This window comes from Anas platyrhynchos, chromosome Z (genome assembly GCF_047663525.1).
Source record: "Anas platyrhynchos isolate ZD024472 breed Pekin duck chromosome Z, IASCAAS_PekinDuck_T2T, whole genome shotgun sequence".
NCBI classification, from domain to species: Eukaryota; Metazoa; Chordata; class Aves; order Anseriformes; family Anatidae; genus Anas; species Anas platyrhynchos.
In genome coordinates, this window is record NC_092621.1 from 13,033,136 (window position 1) to 13,057,558 (window position 24,423).

Consider the following 24,423-nt stretch of genomic DNA (forward strand, 5'->3'; position numbering starts at 1 on the left):
ATTAGGACTACCTCCACCCCATGACTAAGGCCTGGAGCAGAAATGAGGTTTAAAGTATCTTTTAAAATGTTTTCTGATAGTATTCTGAAATGCTTGTTGTTACCCCATTTCTTGGCCATTTCACATATAATGGGATACACCCATATGTACTAAAATATTTGTAGAAACACACGTGACCTTTCATTCTGCAATAAATTGTTGTTGAGAAGACAATTCGAAGACAAAAGTAATACGGGGAACCACTTGTCTGAACCCAGTCAAAGAATTTGACCTTTCATTTTTAGAAGTGAATTACAGTAATATCTAATGGAATAAAACCTCCTTAATTTGATTTCCCTTAAGGAAGAAAATCCTTGTTTGCTTCTAAGTGTTACAGTAACACTTTCTAAAACAATTATTAATGAGTTATTTTCTTGTGCAGGTAATAGTAATGCCATAGTAATCAAACAAAATAACCATTTCTACAAATTCCTTTAGTTAAAAAGGGTTATAAAAGCATAAAATGGGCTGGTGAGATTCTCACTGGAGAATTCTTACTGAAACAGAAGAATCAAATACCTGTTATGTCTTACACTGATGTTTGGACTGGCTAAGCCATATCTGATATGGAAGACCCTGGCATATAAAAAAAAAAAAAAATGTGGTATTTACATTTTATTTATACAGTGAATCACCAACTAAAAAAAAATAATAATATAAATACTCCAACAACACAAATTATTAACAATAAGTTAGAAGCAGATTAAAGTAGTATTCCTGGGCCAGCTTGTCATTTTAGAATCACATTTTCCTTTGAATTCACAGGTGTGTATGCCCACATACATACATGTATGGGAACTCTAAATAGGTAGCTTATTCAACTTTAGTTTATTACAAAAATACATACATTTTCTCCCTTGACTAACAGAATTGAACTCTATTAAAATAAGCACAAAGAACTATGAACATGGTTTATCAACTACACCAGTAATTTCCCTTTATTTCAAATGGACAATCTGAAAATGCATAAACAATTGTAGGATTGGGACCTTTTATATTAACTTGGAACACAGGTATGTAATACATTTCTTCCAGAGCCTGGTTTACTCTGTCTCCATTAAACTTACATGAGTGCACACCCATTAGATAGAAGGACTGAATTACCGTATTCTCCAGTGCCATCTTCATTTCTGTACTTTCAAATAAACACACTTGTAAAACAAACTTTGATTCATCCAACATTAGGAATTTGATAGTTTAAGCTTAAGAGATGCGTTTTAACTCTGCTTTAAAGACAGAGCATTGGTTCAGGAAATCCTAAGACCTGGATTCAAGTGCAAGACCTGGATTCAAGATTCAAGTGCATTTGTGTACGGTATTATCTCTTTGTGCAAATCATATCCATCCAGAACTGAAAGGGTGTGTTTATATGCCACAGGATATTTACAGCTAGCTAGCTGTGTCCAACTGTATGGTGAATCCTGAAGTCCGCAGATGAGCCAGGCTTCCTCTAAATGTGATTTTTGTCCCAGTATCAAGGAGCAAAACAACAGAAGTGAGCTGTGAGAAGACACAGTTAATTCATTAGGCGTAGCAGCTTCCTTGCTATGTTTTATTCACGGTTTTACCTGTACAGAGGAAAAAACGTAAACCCTTTCAGACTAGGATTCTCTTTCTCCAAACAGTCCAGCACAGCCCAGGATTAAAATATTTCCAGTAAACCTGCTGTCGGGGCACGGGGGGAGAAAGGGAGCATCCCCCTCCAGCGGTGAGGCTCAACACCTCAACACCTGCATTTTTTCCCCCGTGCTCGTCCAGAAAAAAAAAAAAAAAAAAAAAAAAAAAGAAAAAAAAGAAGAAGAAGAAAAAAAAAAACTGCTGTACGTCCAGCTGCAGATCCCTCGCCCCGGCACCGGGAGTTGCTGCTCCTGCGGCTCGGCCTCGGAGAGCCCCCGGAGAAGGACGCGGAGGGCGGCGGCGGCCCCGAGGAGCGCCCCTGCCGGCCTGCAGCCCTCAGGGGCCGGCGGAAACAGACCCCGGGCGCCTCCGCTTCCCAACGGCCGCCGGCCCAGCAGCGGCAGGGGAAGAAAAAAAAAAAAAGAAGAAGAAGAAAAAAAAAAAAAAAGAGAAAAAAATAAAAAAGTAAAAAATAAAAAAAAAAGGGGGGAGAAGCTCTCCGGCGGGTGGGGACGGGGGGAGGCAGCGGGGCGGCGGCGGCTCGGCCGGGCGTGCGGCGGCGCTGTGAGGGGAGCGGCGCGCTGCCGGCGCTCTGTCGTCGCGCTATCGCCGGGGCTATCGCGGAGTCGCGGCGTCGGCGGCGCCGTCGGAGCGAGCGAGCGAGCGGCCGAGGAGGAGAAGAAGGAGAAGGAGGAGGAGGAGGAGGAGGTGGAGGAGGAGGAGGAGGAGGAGGCGGCGGAGGGAAGGGGGAGGCTGTTGGCGCCTGGCGCCGGTGGAGGGAGTCATTCCTGCCGCTGCACTTCCGGTCGGCATTTTGTTCTGAGAGGGAGCGAGAGCGACGCACGGGAGCCTTCCTCCCCCCCCCCTCCTCCTCCTCCTCCTCCCCCCGCCCGGTACCGACTCGCCGTGCCCCGGCCGCCCCCCCCCCCTCCTCCTCCTCCTCCTCCTCCTCCTCCTCCTCCTCCTCCCCCCTCCCTGCTCTTCGCTCCCCCGCCCGCCTCCCGCAGTCGCGCACCGAGGGAGCGGCGGCGGCGGCGGCGGCCCCCGGCAGCGCTGCCCCCCCCCCCCCCCGCCTCCCTCCCTCCCTCTCCCTCTCCCTCCCTCCCTTCTCCCGGCCGCCCCCCCACGGCCCCGGGGCGCCTCTCGGAACCGGTTCGGCCCGGCCCGTGCCCATGTTGTGAGGCGGCCGCAGGGGGACGGGATCCGCGCCGGCCGCTTTACCCCCCCCCCCCGGCTCTACATGTTCGCTGCACCGAGGAGGAGACGGAAGAGGAGCCAGCCCCCCTCCCGGCCCGGATTATTGTTGTTATATTATCTCCCCTCCTCCTCCTCCTCCTCCTGCTCCGCGGCGGCGGCCCAGCAGCGGCGGCTCCTCTGAGGAGGGAGGGGGGCGGATTGCTCGCCCCCTCTCCCGGCTCCCCGTCGGATTCAGACGCCGATTTGCTCAGGTAATCCCCCCCCCCCCTCCCCGTCGTCGTCGTCGTCTCCCCTTCCCCTCCCTGCCCTCTCCGCCAGCGGGCCGGGCCTGCCAGCCTTACCCCCCCCCCCTTCCCTCGGCGGCCCAAGCGCTGCCGGCAGCCCAGGCCCCGCTCCGGGGGCGGAGGGCAGCGGGCGGCCGAGGTGTCGGTCTCGCAGCCCCCCGTGCTGCCGGCGCGGCGCTGGCGGAGGAGGTGGGCTCCTCCCGGGCTGCCGGCAGGCCTAGGCCCGGCGGAGAGCGCAGGCCCCGGCGGCCAGCGCCTTTCCTCCAGCTCGAGGATTAAAGGGAGAGGCGAAGCGGCTGCTCGGTGACAGGCCTCGGCCCGGAGAGGAGCAGCAAGCAGGAGGAAGGAAACAATGCCGCGAGTGTGTGCGCGGAGCCCGTGCCATATTTACAACTTCGCCAGGGCCGGGAGGCGAGGTCCCAGCGCAGACAGCCCCCTGAACTGAGGAAGGAGTGAGCGGAGGAATAGGGGGGAGAGAGAGACAATGTAAATAGCCCAGGAGCAAAAATCGCCCTCTCCGGGATTCTCCCCAACTCCGCTCCGAACACGCAAAAGTTGGCGTGGAGATGGATTTATAACGTGCAAACGCTTGATCTCCGAATAATAAAGCGATTGATTAGCGCGTTAATCACTTCGCGTATTTATAGCGTAAAACTAGAGCTTGTGGGGTGATTGACACGGCACGGACACCTGCAGACCCAGAAAATACGGATAGAGGAGCGTATTGTGCCAGGTATTCCACGCAATCTTAATGTTTACGTGCTGTAGACGTTGGGGGAATACGTCCAAAATTCACGAGAAATGCTATTTCGTGCCTTCTAAGAAACAGAAAATGGGGAAGGGGTCGCGTGTGAAGCGGTGCGTTCGTGACATTTCGGGGACCGGGATGAAGATGAGATCTTGCCCTTAGAACTCAGGAATCAAAGATAAATTGAATCAAGTGAAAAGTGAGGAATGTTGAAAAGTGTCATCCTTTCTTGTCAGGCCATATCACTTTGAGAGCCTGGGGTTGTTATTGGCTGTTTGTGTCCGTGGTGTTTGAATATGTAATTAGGTGTCATTTTAACAGGTCAAATGCGTTTTGTAAGTGACTGTTGATTAAGTGTCAGGCCTTTATACATAAACGGTGGCTAATTTTCAGTAAGGAAAAATCTTGGACTTAGCGTGTGGCAGAGTTGAGAGTGTTGTGAAAAACTGAAGTAGATGTAAAACAAACGCCCTGCGAACTTGTAAAAGTACTCCTTCAGAAATTACATAATTGAGGGAAATTTTGAGGTACCAAGTTTCACCTTTCATATAGAAAGGGAATTTGCAGATGGTAAACAAGTAGTAACATTCTATAATTCATCTATTTTTAAAGTAGGTTTTTAAGCTGTTTGAGCAGATATGTTGTAGTAATAGCTGGTTATTGTATCTAATAAAGCAACTTTCTCGGGTATTGTGGTTTAGAGCCTTAAAAACTGCGCGGGGGTGCCTCCGAGTGCCCTGATACATGTTTAAAGGGGTGAAGTTAATATAGCTGTCACGTAGAAGGCGTGTTTTTAATGCTGTAAATCCGTGTAGTAGTCAGTAGCGTGTCCGTGATTTGTATTGGTCAGGGAGCAGTTTGAATTTTAAAAAGCCTGAAGATCCTGCTGAGCCCCAATCCCGGCCTCCCTCCCTCCCACTAATCTCCCATTCCTGTCTTTGTGCTGCCTGGTCCTGTTAGACACTGTTTGCAACAGGGCCTCAGGCCTACGTGCGTGGAGAGGAACCATTTACACTCCGAAAAAGCAGCTTTTTATTTTTAAACTTTATGAATCGTAGAGGGAGCCACTAGTTGTCTCGAACTGTCCCTGTCTCTGCGTGTAGCTGAATTGCTGTTTTCTTTTGATCCGTAGCGTGCGTAGGGGCCGAGTATAACTCTGCTTTACAGGAAAGAAAGGACTGTGCAGAAGTACTTGTAGTTCTTGGGTAGTTTTCATCATCAGAAAGCGACGTTAGCTGTAGCATTTCTTTCGTTGATTAAAACAACTCCCGTTTTAACGAAAATGCGTTTGTTAAGCTAATAGTTGTGAATTTCTCTGCCTTATTTTTCATTTAAGGAGGTTTACTGAAATATGAGATACGAACAGGAAATCAGCCACTGTAGTTATGTAGTTCCTGTCAAGTTTATCTTTCCAGCGTTCTGTTTACAGCTTTTTTTTTTTTTTTTTTTTTTTGTCAGAAAGCATGCACTTTTCTGATACCAAAAATAGGCGTATTTATAGAGGGAAATTTAAGGTGCTGGCTATTTGTGATTTGTAGTGAGCTTTTTGTTTTTGTTCTTCTGAACTATACATGGTTAATCCTCAATTATTTGTTTTAGCATGCTTTTGGAATTGTAAATTTAAGGCAGAAGTATTTAATGTAGAAATGTAAGATGACATTTTAGTGTTGTTTTTTTTTTGTTTTTTTTTTTTTTTCACTATGTAGGCCACAGTTAAGTGTTTGTAGGGGGAGGGAACATGACTATTTCACTTTCACACTTTATTTTTCCTAACATTAGGAGTTTATACTGATCCACTGCTTGTCATAACATCTAACTGCTTAAGGTTTCAGTTATTTTATGCATGTTTTGGAAATACAAAATTAATTTTCCTTGAGATATTAGTTGTAGCAATTATTTTAACTAAAAGAGGGTTTTTTTTCTTCTTGTTATCTTTTACTTTGTACTTTTGACTACCTTGTATGTTCTGAATTCCTCTTCTATGTACATGTTTTATTTATACTTTTTCTCTCAACTGCTTGAATGTTTTCCCTGAAGTTATTCCAACAAACAGCATTTCCCTGAAGCCCTTGCTATCTTGTACAACTGTTTTTATCTTTTTTGTATAAGGACATAGAAATAGGCAACCACTAAAAACATTTTTATTTTTATTTTTATTTTTTTACATTTGAAATATTTTATTTTAATTTGAGAGAAACAAAGTGAAGGATCAGAGAAGCAAAATTACACCAATAAAATCATTTGCACATCCGTGTTTTGAATGAGTACCTGAACCCCAGTGCAACCTCATTGCATGTTTGGGACTCCATCAACAATAGTGTTCATGTGACTGACTCTTCTTGCAGAATCAAGGCAATGTGTAGTAGTAATGCCTTTGGGTTAGAACCATGTTGTTATGTTGTTTGTATAACGACAAAGAGATTGCAGCCTTAATCCTGAATGGTTTGTGTGTATATCCCTCGATAACATAGTTTGCTGTATTTTGAAGGATACTAGATGAAAAAAAATATCAAAAGTGTGAATTGATTTGAGCCAGGGATTGGTGTAGCGAGTTTCCTATTGCAATTTTCTGTGTGTTCAGCAGTAAATGTGGTATTTTTATGTATGTATTGTATTACAAAGTGTTAAAGTCATCCTATTAAATTTATATTAATATTAATTTAATAAATATTACACAACAAATGTAAAGTTAGTGGACATTTGCTAGTAGCTAGGTGAAATATATCCTGAATATATAGAGCTAAGGTACAAATTGTTTTCAAATTCAGAACTTTATGCTTTCTATAAATTATTCTAGAGGAACATATTCTATATTCAACAATGTATGGACATTTTGGCAGCAATTATGGGCATCCTTAATTGCAAAAATATAAGTTATGGTAACCTTAGAGGTTAGTGTCCGGTAGGTGTGAGGTGGATCATCCAGTGTTAGAATAGCTGTTTATTGTCACAAAATATGTTATTAGAAATATTTAACATTTGAAAAACAAAGAAACAACACATTGGCAGTTTCAATATAATACAACTTTTTTTTTTCTTTTTTTTCCAGTATTCCTTTGTATGTATATCTTTATTAGAAATAGTACAGGTTAGGTTAGTTTCTGATTTTTCAGCCATCAGCAGTAACAAGGTGAGCAGCCCACAAGGAAATGCATAAAATTGATGATACCTGTATATTATTGGTAATAACCCCGTATGATAATGGCCTTCTTTAACAGGCAAAAAAGGAAGTACTTTTGAAGTGAAAGTATTATAAAACCTTTTCATACAATTAATCTATATTTGTGTTTTTATGTTATTTTATTAGTGTTACAGCCATACTTAGTAGATGATCCTGAGGTGCAAATATGTGGGAGAGAAGTACTTTTTATCAATGTCTGCTGTACCTCAGGAGTGAGGACATTGTGTTTGAGGATATTGTACAGGAGCTATCATTTGTGTCTCACTTCCTGTCCCAGCTGTTCACTGTGGAAAATCTCACTAGCAAAAGGGAGTGGAGAAAGGGTTTTGGCCCAGCTGTGTGTAGAAACTAAAGGGAAATCCAGTCAAATTGAATGTAGTTGTTGGTGCTGTACATGAAGGTGCCTACTTGGTTTACACAAGTAACTTTTTAATAAACATTAACATTGAGGAGCATTTTTATGGTAAAGGCTTTCAGTCAGAATAAATTCTAGAAAACTGTATCTTATTGTTTTCAGTGTTTATGTCAGCTGGTTCTAAGTGGTTTTTCAATTGCAGATCTCAAAATTCTTTTTGTGGTGAGATATTCCCATTCACATCATTGCTATAGTTTGATATGACACACTTTGTGTTTTTTTTGCAGCAGCGTGTATGTGTAGACATGAAATGCATTTTACAGGAACTGTGTTAAAAACATCAGACTGTAAAGTCAGGCACTCAGATAAGGAAGGAACAAGCTAAGACTTAAGAAACAAACATGATCTAGTCCCCTATGCCACACACTGGGCCTTTAACTACATTATTGTACTTCACCCTTACCCTTACAGCCACTATTCAGTGCCTCACACAGTGCATGGGAAATGCCAGCTGACCAGTATACTGTTATAACCCAGTTTATGTATTTGTTTTTCTTTGTCATACAGTGTGCAGCCTGCTGCCTTACTACTTGCTGCATTGCATCCAAGTCTTTCAATGAATGCTGAGGTGTTTTCATCAGAAAATTATCATCAAAATATATATCTATGCTTTACAAATATTAGAGGTCATGTCTTTAGCTTATCCGTAATATTTTATTTCAATTTTTCTAGATGGAAGATTGAAACTCAGTCAAAATTTTGAGTTTTAAAAGTGTTTATAAATCTTGAATATGTAAATTGGTATGTTTATTCTGGATATATTTACTTATTTTACAGCATGTAGTGAGTTCATAACATTATTTTCTTTCATTTTATTTGTAGCTGTGTCTCACACTTCAACATAGCAGGCCCATTGTTGCTCATGCTGCATCCCTAAGAAGTATACAGTGAGTTTTCACTTGTAGTCTAGACATCTTTTCAGTTTCAACTGTCTCGGTCATGCCAAGATTTCCAAAAATAGATTTCCTGTCCTGAAAAATTAAAAATAATCTCCCTCCATAATATGAAGAACCCAAAATCTCTATAGGAAAATCAGAGACAGCAACTGGATAATAATCCAAAACCTGCATGTGATTAATAGCTTGTCCACAATATTGGAGACATTCATAATGCTACTTCCAGCAGGAGCTAGCAACCATGAAGAATGTCCTAAGCATTGGCTATTGGCCATGAAGGATGACGCTTTGCCTTTTAGAGTGGTAATAGTTGTAGTTGATGTAAACTGGAAATGGAAACTTCTGCAGCCTAGTGGTCAGACCATTTCATTGCAGTGTTTGTCTGCTGTACAAACAATATGTTTGTACAAACAATATGTATGTACATAATATTTATGCTGAATTGTGTGACTGTGTTAGGAAAGCAGGACCATTCTAGGTATAGTATGCTTGTTCTTAGCCAAAATGTTGCCTTTGGGATGTAGGAAGCCCAACTTCAATCTGTATCAGACCGAGTTGTTCTTGAATCTCTTTTTCCCCCACATATAGCTTTTTATGTTCTAATCATCTGCTCTAATTATGGCCAGTAGGCTCTGGGTATGGAACAGGTAGAACAAGTAGTTCTAAGTCTTATTTTTTTTTTTTTTCCTTTACTTTACTTTCCCAGTGATGAAAGTTTTCTGTGAAAATAAGCTGCTTTTTTTTCTTTTTGCAGTAAGAGTTGTTTTTGACACATTGGCAGTTTTCAGCAGACGATCTTCTGGATATGTTTTTTTTTTTAATTGTTTGTTTTTATTAACTGTATGTTATTGAAATTTATTAATAGAAATGCAACATCCGTTAGAGAATCTCTTTTTGCTATGCAACACTGTCTTGCTCTTGGGACTGAATTGTAGGTGTAAGCAACCGTAATTCTGACATTCTTTAATACTTTAATGCTTGGCTTTATAGTTCTAACCCTCTTTCTCTCTCTCTCTTTTTTTTTTTTTTTTTTTTTTTACTGATGTAACTTACCAAACTCCTGAAATGTAAGCACGTGTCTGTGACAGTGCAACCCCTATCTCTTATGTCTGAACTAACAATCTCTCCTCTGTGTTGACCAGATACTCAGAAAGGATGAAGTTACAAATATTTTTTTTTCTGAAATTTTATTTTTATGTCTTAGGTTTCAATAAAGACTGTCCCACTTCTTGCATGTCATCTTCCATTCAGATATGTAGCTATCACTTTTTCTTCAGAGATGCTTTCTGGTCATTAACTGGGGAGGGGGAGGGGAAGGCAGAATGCAGAGGTCTCATTGGATGCTACACAGCAGATACTTACGTAGCTTTGGGAAAAATAAGCTGGAACATGTTTTATGTAATTTAAAAGTTGGAAAAATTTTGGTAAGACTATAATAGAAGTGTTGTAAGGATGCATGGAGAGTGCTTTGTGGAGATATAAAACCAGTTAAAGTTATGTTTTTTTTCTGAATGGAAAATTAAAAATCTGCCCAACTATTTATTTGTAAAATTTCTCACTCAAAAGCTAGTAGACATGATTGTTTTTTATTGCAAGGTATTCCATTTTTGGTTTTTCTTTGCTTGAATAATGGGAATTGAATTGTTTTCCAATAGCATGCTCAGTGATGATTGGTTCTTTCTGGCAGTTTTTTTGTTTTTTGTTTTTTTTTTCTAACTCATATTTAGGAATAACCTGTAACATAGAAAAAGCTAGAAAAAGCTTTATACTAGAATTGGGCAATTATATAAGCAATTGAAATATTGCTTAAGTGTTGCTAGTCAATTTCTAAAATATATGTTGCTCCCTACTTATTTTGTATAGGTGAGACTCTTTTAGGTTTTCTAGCACTATTAAAAGGCACTGACTTTACTTCCGACTTTGCTAAACTTCAGTCATATTGGCTGAAAGTGTCCATGCTGGGATGATTGCCATTAATAGCAATAGTGACCAACTGTTTTAATAAAGCTTCAAACAAAAAAAATGTTCATTGGATTCTAAGGGTCAGCCTAGAGAAAAAAATGTTCAAAAATAATTTCTGACTTTTTCTTCAAGTCGTTTGAACTTCCCCATTTTTTGAGAGACAACCTTAAAATTTGAGTGAGGAGAGTTTTGCAGTAGGAATGTGCATTTTGTTGCCATTTGAAAATCTGTCAAAAAATTATGCAAGTTAGTGGTGTCTGAAAAATTAGTTGGCTTCCCTGATTGTAAATATTAAAGTTGGAAAATGCTGTATGCACAACAGGACTTCTCCAAGTAAGTACAGTTGGTTATAAGCACTGGGATGTGGTGCGGACTGCTTTGTTTGTGGGTGGCTGTTCAGTGCTTATCCACAGCGTTGATTTGTTCAGGTGTGGAAAAGACAAGAACTGAGGTTACTTGTGTTCGGAAAGGCGAACACATGGAGGAGAAGAGGGAACAGAATTTGCACAGACGGGGAGGGAATGGGAGCTTGAAGGGCAAGAATTTGGGAGGAGGGTAAGACCTTGGAGTTCCTAAGGAAATGATGACTACCTGACAGGACTGGTATGGGAGTGGGTGGGACAGATGCAAGCGTCCTTGGTGAAGCTGCAGGAAGAGCTGTGAAATAGTTTTAACAAGAAACTAAGAGGAGAGTGGTCTGGAACTGGGTGTAGAGTCAAGGGAAACTGTGTAGCAGTGAGAATGAGTGGGAAGTATCTTCTGAGAGAGGCCAGCGAGGGGAGGTGGAGCAAACTGCCTGAGAAGCCAAAACTACAAAACAAGGATTGGCTGGGGAAAGCAGCATTATTTCACACACAGGAATTTGTTGTTAGAATTGCCTTTTTTTTTTTTTTTTTTTTTTTTTTAACTGAGGAAATCACATAATGAGAAAAAAGCCCAGAAATAATGTGGAGTACATCTTGTAATTGCAAATGGTAGGGAAATCTGTAGTACAGATTATCTGTGTAGCCTGCATTTGGCATCTTTATGAATGCATTGTGGTAGTCCTGAAGTCCACTGTCACTGTTCCTGTGACAAGATGCCTATTTCACTGACTGTGTTAAATAAAAGTAGCGTCCTTAATAGAGATTTAAAACAAAACAAGAAAAACAACAGATTAGATTGATGTCTCATAGGATTGGCTTTAGAGATCGTTGATCCTGGCCTGGGGAAAGGGATAGACTCCTGAGATTGCTTCCAGTCCTGTTTTTTATGTTTAAATATTTTGTTATCTCTTTGGTGTTCAATCTATAGTCCTTTGCCTTAATCACTTCACATCATTAGACCCTGCTCTAGAGATAGAAATCTTAATTTCTTCACAGGCTTTTCTGTAGCTTGCATTGGAATATCGGAATGCTTCACAAATGTTTTTTTTTTTTTTTTAATGTTTTTGAGCAGAGAATATAATCTTAAAAAGTTAGGAAATGGGATGTAAAAGTTGGTCATTAGCTCTGTGACTCCAAAAGTCCAACTAGAGCAGCTGTAGGACCTGACATTTAAATTAACCTGCTTTTTTTAATCATAACATGTGATAGTATTATAGCACATTTCATTAATTTTGGTTACAATATAGCTAATCAGTACTTCTTCAAACTTGGTGTCAGAGCATGCAGGAAAAAAGAAACACAGAAATGTTTACTGTTAGTAATAGAAGTGGAATCAGATTCCTAAAAGCAGCATTTTTTTTCCTGCAGTCTGATCTCCGGCTTCTTTTGCTTCATACTTCTTTCACTTTTACTTCAAGAGTCATGTATATAACTGACCTTATAGCCTTATGAATAGCTTCTGATTCATCTCCAGAGCAGATCCCTCCCGTACACTGAAAGGAGGTTGGGCCTATGGGTGGGAGGGGAATGTTACATGATTATATAATCAAAAGGCTGACAGAATTCCTGAGTGCAAGGGGCATTTATTAACTTTTGATTGACTTTGCAAATGTGATCTTTTAGCCCGGGTGTGGGGGAGGTTTCCTGATAGAAGTCCAGAAAGCTTTGAATTTGGGTGGATACACAGACAATGTGATGTTTAAGTATCTGTTGATGTGAAGGCTGACTTCTTTTCTGTGTTGAATGTTCTGTTTTAAAAAGTTGAATCAAGTTAGATCTTCAACATTTTTAATTATGAATTCTAATGTTTGTTAGAATGTATCTACTACATCTTTTTAAGTGTTGCCTTGTAAACTAACTACTACAGTATAGTAAGTAAAATTGTAAACTTGATTTCTGCATCATAAAAAGGAATTGGAATGAGATCAAAAAGGGGCTTCATTGTTGTGATACTGCTGTTGAACAGGTTGGCCCCCTTGTGTCAGTCACAAATTTGAGATGTGTGAGCTTGCCAAATGGAACTGATAACTCCGGTGGTGCTGATTAAAATACCTATATAGAAAACATTGAAGAGATTTTTACCTCCTAAAAGAGAGTTTAAATCAATTTATTTGATACTCATATTCTCTCTTTAAGGCTCTTTCCCTGTTCTAATTAATTTTCTTTGCAATGTGGTGTGATGTACTACTACTCCTTCAAAAGGAAGAGAAGGGTATGCCTGCTACCTCATAAAGTCTTAGAGCTAGTGGAAGACTCTAATGGATAGTGACAAATATATGTTTGAACCACCTGCTACTGAGGAGGATGTTAGAATCTGGGTATCTGCTATCCCAAGCAAGTGGTCTTCAGTGCAGCTGAGATCTTGGGTGAAGGGATGAAGGCAGTGGCTATGGTGTGAAGTACTCAGTTCTCTGTGCATTCAAAATGTGTGTGTATATAACTGGACTTTTCGTACTTTGAGGATCTTGCCCTGGTGTAGATACAGAACAGGTGTTGAGTTTTTTAGTTCTGCAAAAATAGTGGCAGTTCCAGCATATGCTGAAGCAAAACTGTAGGTGAACTTTATTGGTGGGAATTTAGATGACTAATGGCATAGATGGAGAGTTGTAGGAACACACTATGCACTCTAGGGTCACTATTATAAAAGATTATTTAGAGTTATGGCTCTGCATATTTACTCACTGGAGTAATTCCGTCTGCTTCTATCTAGTATGATGTAAAGGTTGGTCATGTTATTTACAGAAGTAGATCATTTATTTTTACCACAGAATATATCATTAAAATATTTGAGGAATTGCAATAAAAATGGTTTGGTTTAAAAACTGTTTTGTCTGTAATTCTCTAAATATTATTATATGAACGAACCATCATAATACCACAAGGTAAACATTCTCAGTTTTCATATCACATTGTAATCTGTCTGCAACCTTGAGGAAGAAAAATGAAAGCTACTTATTTAATTTAGTGCCATGTTAAAAATTATATTGAATTAGTAGACTTCAAATAGGATTTCTCTCTCTTTCTGTAAATGTTTGTGTTTATTTCTGATAAATCCTTTTTCTAGGCTCAAATTAGACATACGATGTCATGGGATTCAGCAAGTTCTTAATCACATCTTGATAAATAATTAGTCAATGAAGTCTTATAAAACAGTTCTGTAGATGGACTTCTGAAGATTCTACATAACTTGTTAAGTCCTAGTAATTTGAAGTTATTGCATGTTCAGCTATGGTGAACGTTCAATTGTATATATGTAGCCTGTGGCAATGGCACATAACTCGATTTAATTTAACCCTGTTTCATTGCTGGCTAAGGAAGGTTGAATTAGTTTGCATTTTTCATGGGCTAAGTGTGTATATGCGCAATTATTGAAAGTCAGCTGATGAGTAGCTTCAAAGTCTGGGCTAATCAACTTGCCTAAAAGTGGCTAAAAGTCCATTTAGTCCTGTGTGAATTCTGAGAGAGAACAGTGTTTGTCAGAATCAAACTGTTAAAGGTCTCCTACCTACACCTAATTACTGATACAGGTGTGAATTTGAACAAGTTTTTTGAGAAGGACAGTAAAAATGGATGAAATATCTCATTCTAAGATACATTAATTTTTAAATCCAGTTAGAAGATATCATAAAGCTTGTTATACATACATGAAGTCAACTATTTTAGGCAAGAACAGAAAAACATAGTCTGTTTTATGATCATCAGCCTTATATGCTCATGCTGTTTATAATGAAAAAGAAACAAAAACTAGAAGATGAGTGTACTTTAGTTTTCTTGTGGAAGACTTAAAGTATTAGGAAGATCACATTAGTCTTGAGTACATTTTAGTTTCACGTATGTGATTACGGTGAATAAAATATTCTGTAAATCAAGTTGCATATGGGCTTATTAGTAGGGTTCCATGTCAGTGCTTTAAAATGATTTTTGTGGAAATGTCCATTTTCAGTGTGTTTATACAGGTATAATTATTTGAAATTGATACATGTCAACATATTTGCTTCCTGAAATAAGTTAGAATTCTCAGCTGGACTTTAAATAGGTTGGTCCCTGTATCTTAGGGTATTCAAATATAGTAAAATATTTAGTCACTGAGCTCAATGATTTTAAATTGGAACACACAAGAGTATTCAAGAAGTGCTTTTATTTTTATTTAAATGATATATAATCACTGTATAGGTTAGATTTACCCCACTAAGACCAACAGTAACTCTAATGACTCCGTCTTAGTTGCTTGGTGTTGTTCTTGTGGTTAATTAGGGTTTTGTCATAATAAATGTTAAACATTTTATTAAACTTCATAGGATAAAGACCTGTGGAATGGATGGAGGGTATGGGGGAAGTGAAGGTATTGGACTGTGGCTGGGAGTGCTTATTGCTAAGATGTAACAGTAGGCTCTCACTTCTGTGGTTTCCTTGCAGTAACTTTCTGAATTCTGAACATAGTTTAATGAATTCAGCATTCGTGTAGCTTACTAATGTGCTAATCAATGGTTTGTTAATGTGGCATTAACTAACTTCAGATAACTTGGTAGAATTTATATCATCTGCGTAAAAGGTTTTTATGTATGATTGGATAATGATCCAGATACTTTTCCATGGAAAAGGATAGAGTCATGTTTAAAATCTTGCCTTAAGTCTTTCAGGAATTAAAAAACTGAAAACAAAACAAAACACCTACTTGAGAGCCAGTGTTATAGAAGATCTAGAAGAATATGTTTGCTAGGAGTAAACATTAGGAATAATTAGCAGTGGAGGGAGATCAAATTCTTTGTAGTAAGAAGCTCGTAAACACAAATGTAAATTAATATTGGATAATGTTAGATAGCAAGTTAGTACTATGCAGAATACTATTGCCAATATAAACTTGTCTCATACAAATATTATCATGTGTGCCAAAACATGCAGACAGTCATGTTAAACATGTGGCCTGGGAAAGCCATTTGTGGTTCTGCATGTCGCAATTTATGGTCTCCCCTGGCAACTGTTAAAGAGAAGAAAGGTTTATGAATTGAGATGTGTCCCTGGATCATGTCCTGTGAGTTAAAATTTTGCTTTTGTTTGTTTGTTTTTGAGAAGAGGGTCTGTGTTGCCACAGGAACAGATCTTTTCCTTATTTCTACTTAGCTGCTCTCCTCTAAGTTGTAAGTTTTATCACAGGTGTTGGTGGCGGGTTCAACATTAGGAGAAAACAGGACAGGAACTCAAAAGTTTGAAGTGCTGGATAAATGGCTAGCAAAGAACAGCGTCCCTACCTGTATAGGTACCTCAGCATCTGAAGTAAAAAGGGAAGACAAGAAACTCAGAATAGCTACTTCTTATTACACTTGAGTGTATGCATCAGTCTTGATGCCAGTTTAAAGTAGTTGAGGCCTGATCCATTTCAGCTGCTTCTGGTCTCTGTTTCAATGTCATGTGAATCAGGCTAGCAGGGTGTCATGGTTCATTTTTAATGTCTGTATTGCCAGAATTTTCCCATAAGGATGTGTAGCCTCTGGGCCCTCTTTGTGCTAAAGTAATTTTCAGTTTGGAAAAAAGCAAATTGATTCTATTCGTTCTGCAATAGCAAGGCTACAGAGGACTGAGGATCTTCTCCAAAATGAGCTTGTGATATTCGTGAAATAATGTCTCACACGAGAAAGATGAGCCACCTTTCTAAAAGGTGGGTGTGTATCACCTGCATCCCAAGGCAAACAGCAGAGATCATCTTTAGCTTTCCCTTATGGGTACTGCCATGCATACGTATAGCAACGCATCTTACCTTGCGCGTACCGATCTTCATTGGTCAGCTAAGGATGGCAGGCAAATAACACTAGGTGTATCTATCTCATAATAGGATAACCTGAAATACATAACATTGTTATTTTAGTATGATTTAAAATCTTTAGTGTATAAATCATTGAAAAATATGATCATCCCATTTCAGTGGCCTTTTAATGCTTTTTCAGCACTCTTCATGATGTAATGTATTTTAAAATACATCCCCTTCCTAGAGAAAACCAACTCTTTGTTGCAGTTGAACAGGTTAAATAAAGTGTTCAGCCCAGAATCATGTACATTCTATTAATATTAGAAAATCAAGCATCACTGAGCGATCTAGTCTTCATTTTATGTACTGATTCATCTGCATGGTCAATTATGGCTGCTGTTTATGTCTCTGTAGTATATGGGCCATGGTTCACCTTTGCCTTAGCAACAGCTGGGACAATGCTGCTGTCTGAATTCTGTAGTAGAAGGCTTGGTATTAATACCTTAGAGAAATTAAGGGCTATAATTAGCCCTCTATTCCACTGTAGTGAGTCTTAGATCCTTAAGAAAAGAAGCATGTAGAAGATGGTCATCATTTAGAGTAAAGTGCCTGAAGAATAAAGAATGTAGGGGATAAAGGCTGGTTACAGGCAGGGAAAGGAGGATTCGCTATGGATTGTCTTGATCGTGCAAGGACTCATCTGACCATCGTGGAGCAGTTTCTGGGCCTTCTCCACCTTCCCATATTGTAGGCAGCTTGGCAGTTCAGTCAGTATCTTACAACTGTCCATAGCCTAATAATTGCTTCTGAGCAAAAATTCAAGTTTTAATATTTTCCATTCAATTTAATGAACAACTTCTGGGAGAAAGGATTCACGTAATTTCTGTCTCTCTAGCAATTGATGGTGAGGGAATTAAGATTTTCACTAGTGTCTCTCCTCTATACTTAATTTACATGACTTCATATGTGGTAATGTAATCTGAGTAATATTTTTAAATGTCTGGCTATTTCTCTTTTGTACATGTGCAGGATAATAGCTGTACAATTTTGTATGGATCTTGCAATTGCTTCTTGATTTTCCTGTTATTTTCTAGATCCTATTATGGTCCACTTCAGAGAGCCTTAGACAGCTTTGATCTCATGGATGATTTTAAATTTTGCTAAATAGGCAAGTATTCCAAGACATTACAGGAGATGGCTAGAACTTTTGGAATATGTTTGGTTGTTATGGTACTAATGCGTTTTGTTTTGTTTTAATGTTCCTGTAGCTGACAAAAACTCGGTTTACCAGGTGTGAGTTTAGAAAACAGAAGACCGGGGGGGCTTTAGATGCCTATAGTTCAGTTTGTCACCTCTCACCCATAACCCTTTTGGGCCATGTTTCTATGATAAGGCAATGGTCACGTGGCTGTACAGCTTCCCATCATCAGGACTGCTACATCTGCATTTCCTTAAGCTTAGAAAAATATTGCATGTGCAGTGATTGCATCAAGGCTAACTAGGAAAATTATGGCAGCCAATGAAGAATAGCTTTATAGGTAAATTTTCAAATTTCTTGTGTTATAAATTGTTGTTGTACAGGTTGGACAGTATAGTACTTGCAGAGTGTAAAGACTATTAATAAAACTTGTGTGGATTACATTAAATTAATTTACTACCTGTTTTCAGAATGTAGGGGTTTATTAGGGGTGACCATGCTTAGTCACTGTATATCCCATTCTAAATTCTGTTTACCCAAACAGGAATCCTTTCACCACAGTAGAGCTTTGAATGGTATTAAAATCGTGTAAGTCTAGTTTATTCAAAACTGTTGAGTTGTAGTGAGAAATAGTTGAGCTACACAGCTATGATCTCCTGGTTCTAAAAGTGGAAAATTAAGGAAAAATGTTTTTATGTAAAAATTGATGAATAAATTTTTTTCACCAAGTTATATTTACTTTTTATGGTAAGAACCCTATTTAACAGCGTGGTTTAATTTATACCTGAGAAAAGGACAGGCTTTAAAAAGTAGATTAAAAATGTAGATAGTGATAGTGCTGCTGCATGCAGTAGTTACAAATGGATCTAACAGTCCATTCTGGATTACTTGTTTCCCTATCCCCTGGGGATAAGGATTTAAGGTGGAAATTTTTTTTTTTTTTTAACCATGTTACCAGACAGATTGTCATATGCAAGAGTTTAACTATGAAAAACACCCATGGAACCTGAAGTTCTCTCATCATTTGTAGGTTTATAGTGTTTCTTCTCTTGAGCATAATTTTGATACTTCTTGTCCAGCCACTACTGTAACTGTAGCTTCAGTTTTCTTATACTGAAATAGTTGTTAATTTGCTGTGGGGGAGGTATTACTGGCCAGAAATTCTCATGATCAACTTCATATAATTAATCCTGGTTGTGTTATTTGTGAGTGTGTGCTTATATATAATACAAAGAGAGGTGGGAAATCTTAATTTGAAAAACAACTTGAGTACTAGAAAGAGACTAAACACGCACGCACGCACACCCCTTCTCAGTCAGTTAAATATTAGAATACTGCCAGTTGAGTTTCAGTGTTTTCTAAAACTATGGAGGATATAGAAAAATCCTTATGAGGAAAAATAAGTTATTTCCAATCTGGCTTATTGTATTAAACCACGAAGATGGTACAAAACCAGACCTTTATATTAATAGTAATCAAAGAATAAATCTCTGTACTTCAGGTTACCCATGCAGTATGATTTCTGTTTTTCAAGTTACTAGTTTGAAGAGCAAGTAGACAAAGCACAGTAAAATGATGTAGAGGGTGGTATTATTTTAAAAGAAAAAAAAATCAGCACCTTATCAGCACAGAACATTTCTGCACCCTTCATCTAGTCAGTTGTCATACACAGCTTGTGCCTTATGACTCTTGAAATTGGATGACTGATCTAAGTGCCTTTTTTCACCTGCTGCTCAAGAGGTCTTGGTCACATTGTGGCAGAAATCCCGACAATTAGGTACTTTTTCTTGGTGGTGGTAATCTCTACAATTGCAGCATGTGGTGTTTGGGAAATCATACAAACTGGTGTTTTTAAAGAATGTGTTGTCATAGTCTGTTTGTTAAGCTTTGCTTTAAACATACAATTGCAAGTTAAATTTGGAGTTGCCGCTTGCTACTAGTAGGCCTCAATGAACAGCTGTGTGAGGCTATACCTTGCACAAATTACACCTTGATTTCCAAAACCGTCAGTAGTACATGATCTACGCTCTCTCAAAGGTTCTGTCTAAGACTGATGCTTGCTTACAACTTAGAAGCACCAGGTGCTGGAGCATGCAGGCTCTGGTAAAAGTACAAGGAATTTTAGCAGACCTAGGCAATGAAAATAGCTTTTTGAGGAAAAGAAAACACAAACAAGTGTTACAAGTTTAAGAATGAACTGAAAAAATATTTTAATGAAAAGCTTTTGGATAAGAAGGGCGTTTTCCTTTGTGTTGTGCATTACCTAACATGTGGGATCTATTCATTATTGAACTCTGTTGCTACTGCAGCTGTATCTGATTGTGAATAGTATAAAAACTGACACAGTCTATGATTAAATCATTTGCTGAACTAATACAGTTTTGTTAAGCAGTCAAAATTTTGGAACTAAGCCATATATGCCCAGATATGTTTGAAGCTTGTTGGTCCTACTTCTTACTGCTTATGGAGTGTGAAAAATTAGTATCATTTTGAACATGCCATGCTACAAACAGCAATCCAGAAAGTGTGATCAACTGTAGGTATTAATGCATTTTTATATAAATTACTGCTTAAAAGGCAGGTCCTTTAAGTTACTAAGTTTTACTCTGTAATGTCCATAACTTACAGTTTTACTGTGTTTAGTACAGTCCTTTTTTTTTTTTTTTTAGATGCCCTGTGTTAAATGAATGCAAGGAGATGGGAATTATGCACTCTTTAAAGTTATTGTTATAGCTCTGTCTTTGCTTCTGTCATGTGCTGAGGTGTTTTTTCTATTCAGAATGTGAGGGGGTTGTTTGGAGTGGAGACTGCCTGTGGTGTTAAATTATTAGTAATTTTTAGTTTAGTGGTGTGGACAGGCCGTTATCCTTCAGATTAGGGTAGGATAACTCAATTTGGCTTGATCTGTCTTTTGTTAAAAGTGAAATCACTTAGCTACTTAGGTGGAGTGGCAAATTTAGAAATAAATGATTTACTTTGAATTGGTGATTCTTACCTCTGACATTCGTGGCTTACAGCTTTTTTTTTTTTTTTTTAAGCAAATAGGAGAATTTTGCTAAGAAAAAAAGTACAAGTGTAAAAAAAGAAACATCTAAACCCATCAAACTGTGATACACTACATTTTCCTTTATTAGCGTGTTATATAAGTTCTTTGGGAATTTTCCTTGGCTTTATCCTGTCGTTGTTATGTTTGAATTTCCTTTTTTTTTTTTTTTGTTGTTGTTGTTGCTGTTGTCGTTGTTTTTGTGTTCTCTTTTCCTGTGAGATAGTGCTGTCTCTTTTCCTAAGGTTTCTCTGTGAATAGAGGGGAAGGCTAATGAAAATTGCTGGCCTCAATATGATGCAGTTACCATAATTTGCACTAATGTAGGCCTTTATGGTATTTCTGCAGAGCTGTTAAGAAGATATAACGTGAGGAAAAGAGAAGCTATTTTAAAAAACAAAAACAAAAATGGTGGCCACCAGCATACTGCTGGTATGTCGTCACTGCAGTGTTGTGGAGGAAGTGTACTTCAGACTTTGGTATGGGATGGAGCCTGCTGAGGTACTGACCTGCAGAAACTGACTGACATCAGTGGAAGTTATGTACTGCCTGTGCAAGAGAATTGTTTCTGCAGTTCCTTGGTCACTTGGAAATCTTTGTGGAAGTGAACTTGAAAAGGATTTTAAAGACAAGGGTAGCAGAGATCAGGGAAGTAAACATACTGGCTTAGGAAAACCTTTCTTTAAGAATTGTTTCCAGTATTTTGCTCTTTCTGAATGCCCTCAAAATTCTTAACACCATGACATTTTTATGTGCAATATTTTTCTCTACTATTTCTTCACTATTTTCTTTCCTGAACAGTAAGAATGAGAGTTTTTTTTCTCCATTTTTAATATTACAACTTTGAGATTGTAAATAGTGTTCAGTATTTTACAGTATTCTCTTTTATAATGAAAGGGAAGAAAAGTAACAAAATGAAACCATATCAGAAATCAGGAACTTTGGAAATGCTTATTCTTAGTATAATGTAAAGGTGCCATTCCACCTTATCTTGTATTGATCATTGAGCACAGAATCACAGAATGGGCAGGGTGGGAAGGAACCTCTGAAGATCATCCAGTCCAACGCCCCTGCCGAGCAGGATCACCCCATTGTGCAGGATGGCATTCAGGTGGGTTTTGAGTATCTCCAGAGAAGGAGACTCCACAAACTCTCTGGGCAACCTGTCCCAGTGCTCTGTCACCCTCACAGCAAAGAAGTGCCCTCTCATATTCAGCCAGAACATCCTGTGCTTCAGTTTGTGCCCGCTGCCTCTCATCCTGTCACGGAGCACAACTGAAAAGAGACCAGCTCCATCCTCTCTGCGCCCTCCCCTCAGATGTTTATATACATTGATGAGATCTAAATAATCTTTGCCTACAGCCTGTTAAAATCTAATAAAACTTTCTGCTCCTTGATAGGCTGGGAGTATTCAGTACCCACAGAAGTTTCTAACAAAAAAAAAACAAAAACAACAAACAAACAAAAAAACACTACACTGCTACTGAAACCCAGGCATTGCTCACCTGTTCATGAAACTACTAGTTATTTTCTAGTATTTACTACTACTGTTATTTGTGTATTGTAAACCATTTGGGAAACATCTTGGGGCATTACGTCTTTCGAAGAGGGTCCCCTGACAGTGTTGGAGGCATTACCAGAGTGTTTCTGAAATTTCACCCAGAATCTCATACTGCTTTGACAGCATGTATGAATACTTCAGAGTTGGAGGTCAGGCTGGCTGCTGAATAGAATTCATGTTAGAGAAGAGCTTGCCCTTAGCATCTGAAATCTCTACCTGTACAAAATGAGGCATTTTCAGTGAGGATTAAATTTGAAGTTACTACGTTAATGAGTGCTGTCTACACAATGTTACTAATAGGTTAACTATCAACATACATACAGATGTTTGAGACATCAGCTGTGAGTTGTTTTCAGTCAGTCTATTCAATAGAGGGAAAACTTCCTTCCAATGAACTGCTGTGGGTTTGTTGGCAAGTGAAACATCAGCTGGAGTTTGAGTTTATTAGTAATGTTCTCCAGAGACCACCATGGGTAATTCTTGCACAGTACAAAAATAGTTGTTACAATTTTGCTGACTTCCTAGTCTGTAGAAGAAGTAAATTGTTTAATGCTTAGATGTTTTTCTCCATAGTACAAGCAATGAAAATGGCCAGGGTTTGCCAGTATAATTATTAAGCTGCTGTGTTGCAGAAGGTGTAAGGAGTCCTGGATTCTGCAGGACAGTACGTTAGAAATTCTTCAGTGACCTAAGTAAATTTGAATGGTGGATGTTTTAGTGATTGTACGTCTTTATTTTGATTTGGACAAATTATTTAGTGCTATTTTGAATCCAGCGAGTTAACGCTTTTCTTACATGTGGTTTTTGACACTGTGATGCTTATCACTGCATAATTGTCCCACAAGAGATGCAGGTAATGCTACAGCTATGCTAGAATAGCTGAAGGCCTTTGTGGTGTGTGGGCTCTGTAGGGTGTTTGACAGCGGGCTGAACATTTGAATGTGAGTGTTAAAAGTGATGTACTTCCCCAGGCAGACTAATGTTGGTGAGGTGGTGAAAGCAACATCAACAGTTGGAAAAAAAAAAAAAAAAAAGTTTTAGATCACTACATAGTCTCTGTAGTACTTGGAAATGAGAGGTCTTTCATTAGAGTGTTATTTTCATCATTGGTGATTAAGTTCCCATGATCTTTTTCCACCTGCCCACCCCCTTTCTTTTTTTTTTTTCCTTTTTGTCCCTGCATATCTGTGGTTAGGTATACCTCTCAGGTTGAAATTATTATGATATAATATTCAAGAAATTGGACATATTGGCAGACTGGACAGAAGAGTTCAGTACATCTGTATTTTCAGAGATCCCATCACTTTCTCACCACTAATATGCTACTAATAGTTAATGGTAGAGAACAGTACAGTGGTGTTCACCTGGCCTGAGGGAGCAAAAGGAGGATGATTGATCATAGTTTTTCTTGATGCTTCTGTAGTAATAGTTTCTCTTGATCTTTTTGTGAAGCATTGGGGACAGCCTGGAAGGAAACATGGCTAAGGAATACAAATCACAGAAGGAAAGCAGTAATACATAGAATGCTTGAATTTGAGGAAGGGATTTTTCAAAATTTTTTTTTTTTTTGGAGGAGTTGTCAGTAGAAACAGTAGTAGAGAAGGAAGTGTATTTGTTTTTGCTGTATGGGTTGACAATGCAAGAGAGGAGGCAAAGGGAAATGAAGAAACGATTATTACTTTTTTCCTGTTCCCCAATGCAACTCATATTTGCATTAGAAACTTAAAATACAAAGCTCTTGAGTAACACCTTTCACTATAACAGTAGTTCATCGCATTCTTACACTCTTTTTTATGTATCATATCTATCTTTTTCTTTAATGAATCATCAGTAGTACTCTGAGAACAGTGGCTTTTGGTGTCAGTAAGCCACTGAAACAGTTTAGCTGTTGCATGGAACTTTATTCTGTACTTTGTGAGTGTCTTTAGTGCTGCTACTTTCCCTCAGGATCTCTGATTCTCAGGTTGTGCTGCATTTATTGTTTATATATGCACATACTCATTTCTGTTTGTGAGAAACAGAGTTGTGTTTTTGCCGTAGAGAATTACTTTTCTGTATTCCCAGGTAGTTGTGTAGTCAGAATAAGGAGAAATGCTAAGTAGATAAATGGACAGTAGAAGGCCTCACTATTCCAAAATATGGAAAAGAAGTTGAGAAAGACAGGATCAGCAGTG

At 38.8% G+C, this 24,423-nt stretch overlaps 2 protein-coding genes across 8 annotated transcripts in view; one reads left to right on the forward strand and one right to left on the reverse strand.

Annotated features, from left to right (window-relative positions):
* Positions 1 to 947: 947 nt before the first annotated feature.
* Positions 948 to 2,830, reverse strand: LOC140000734 (uncharacterized). The gene is made up of 2 exons (XM_072031421.1): positions 1,702 to 2,830; positions 948 to 1,607 (listed from the first exon to the last, which is right to left on the reverse strand). Exon 1 carries the CDS (start codon positions 2,828 to 2,830, stop codon positions 1,763 to 1,765), a length of 1,068 nt encoding a protein of 355 aa, XP_071887522.1. The 3' UTR covers positions 948 to 1,607; positions 1,702 to 1,762.
* Positions 2,831 to 2,921: 91 nt separating this feature from the next.
* Positions 2,922 to 24,423, forward strand: part of NIPBL (NIPBL cohesin loading factor) — a 163,652-nt gene continuing 142,150 nt past the window's right edge. For 2 of the 7 annotated variants that reach the window (XM_038170866.2, XM_038170865.2), the window contains exon 1: positions 2,922 to 3,104. The gene's annotated coding sequence lies outside the window, so the exon portion shown is untranslated. Of the gene's footprint in view, positions 3,105 to 3,276; positions 3,871 to 24,423 lie in introns of those variants that run through there. The other 5 variants (XM_038170868.2, XM_038170869.2, XM_038170867.2 and 2 more) reach the window with 4 other exon arrangements.

Coding starts and splice junctions, on each gene's coding strand:
- LOC140000734 (XM_072031421.1), bottom strand. CDS start 2,830: ATGGGCACGGGCCGGGCCGAACCGGTTCCGAGAGGCGCCCCGGGGCCG.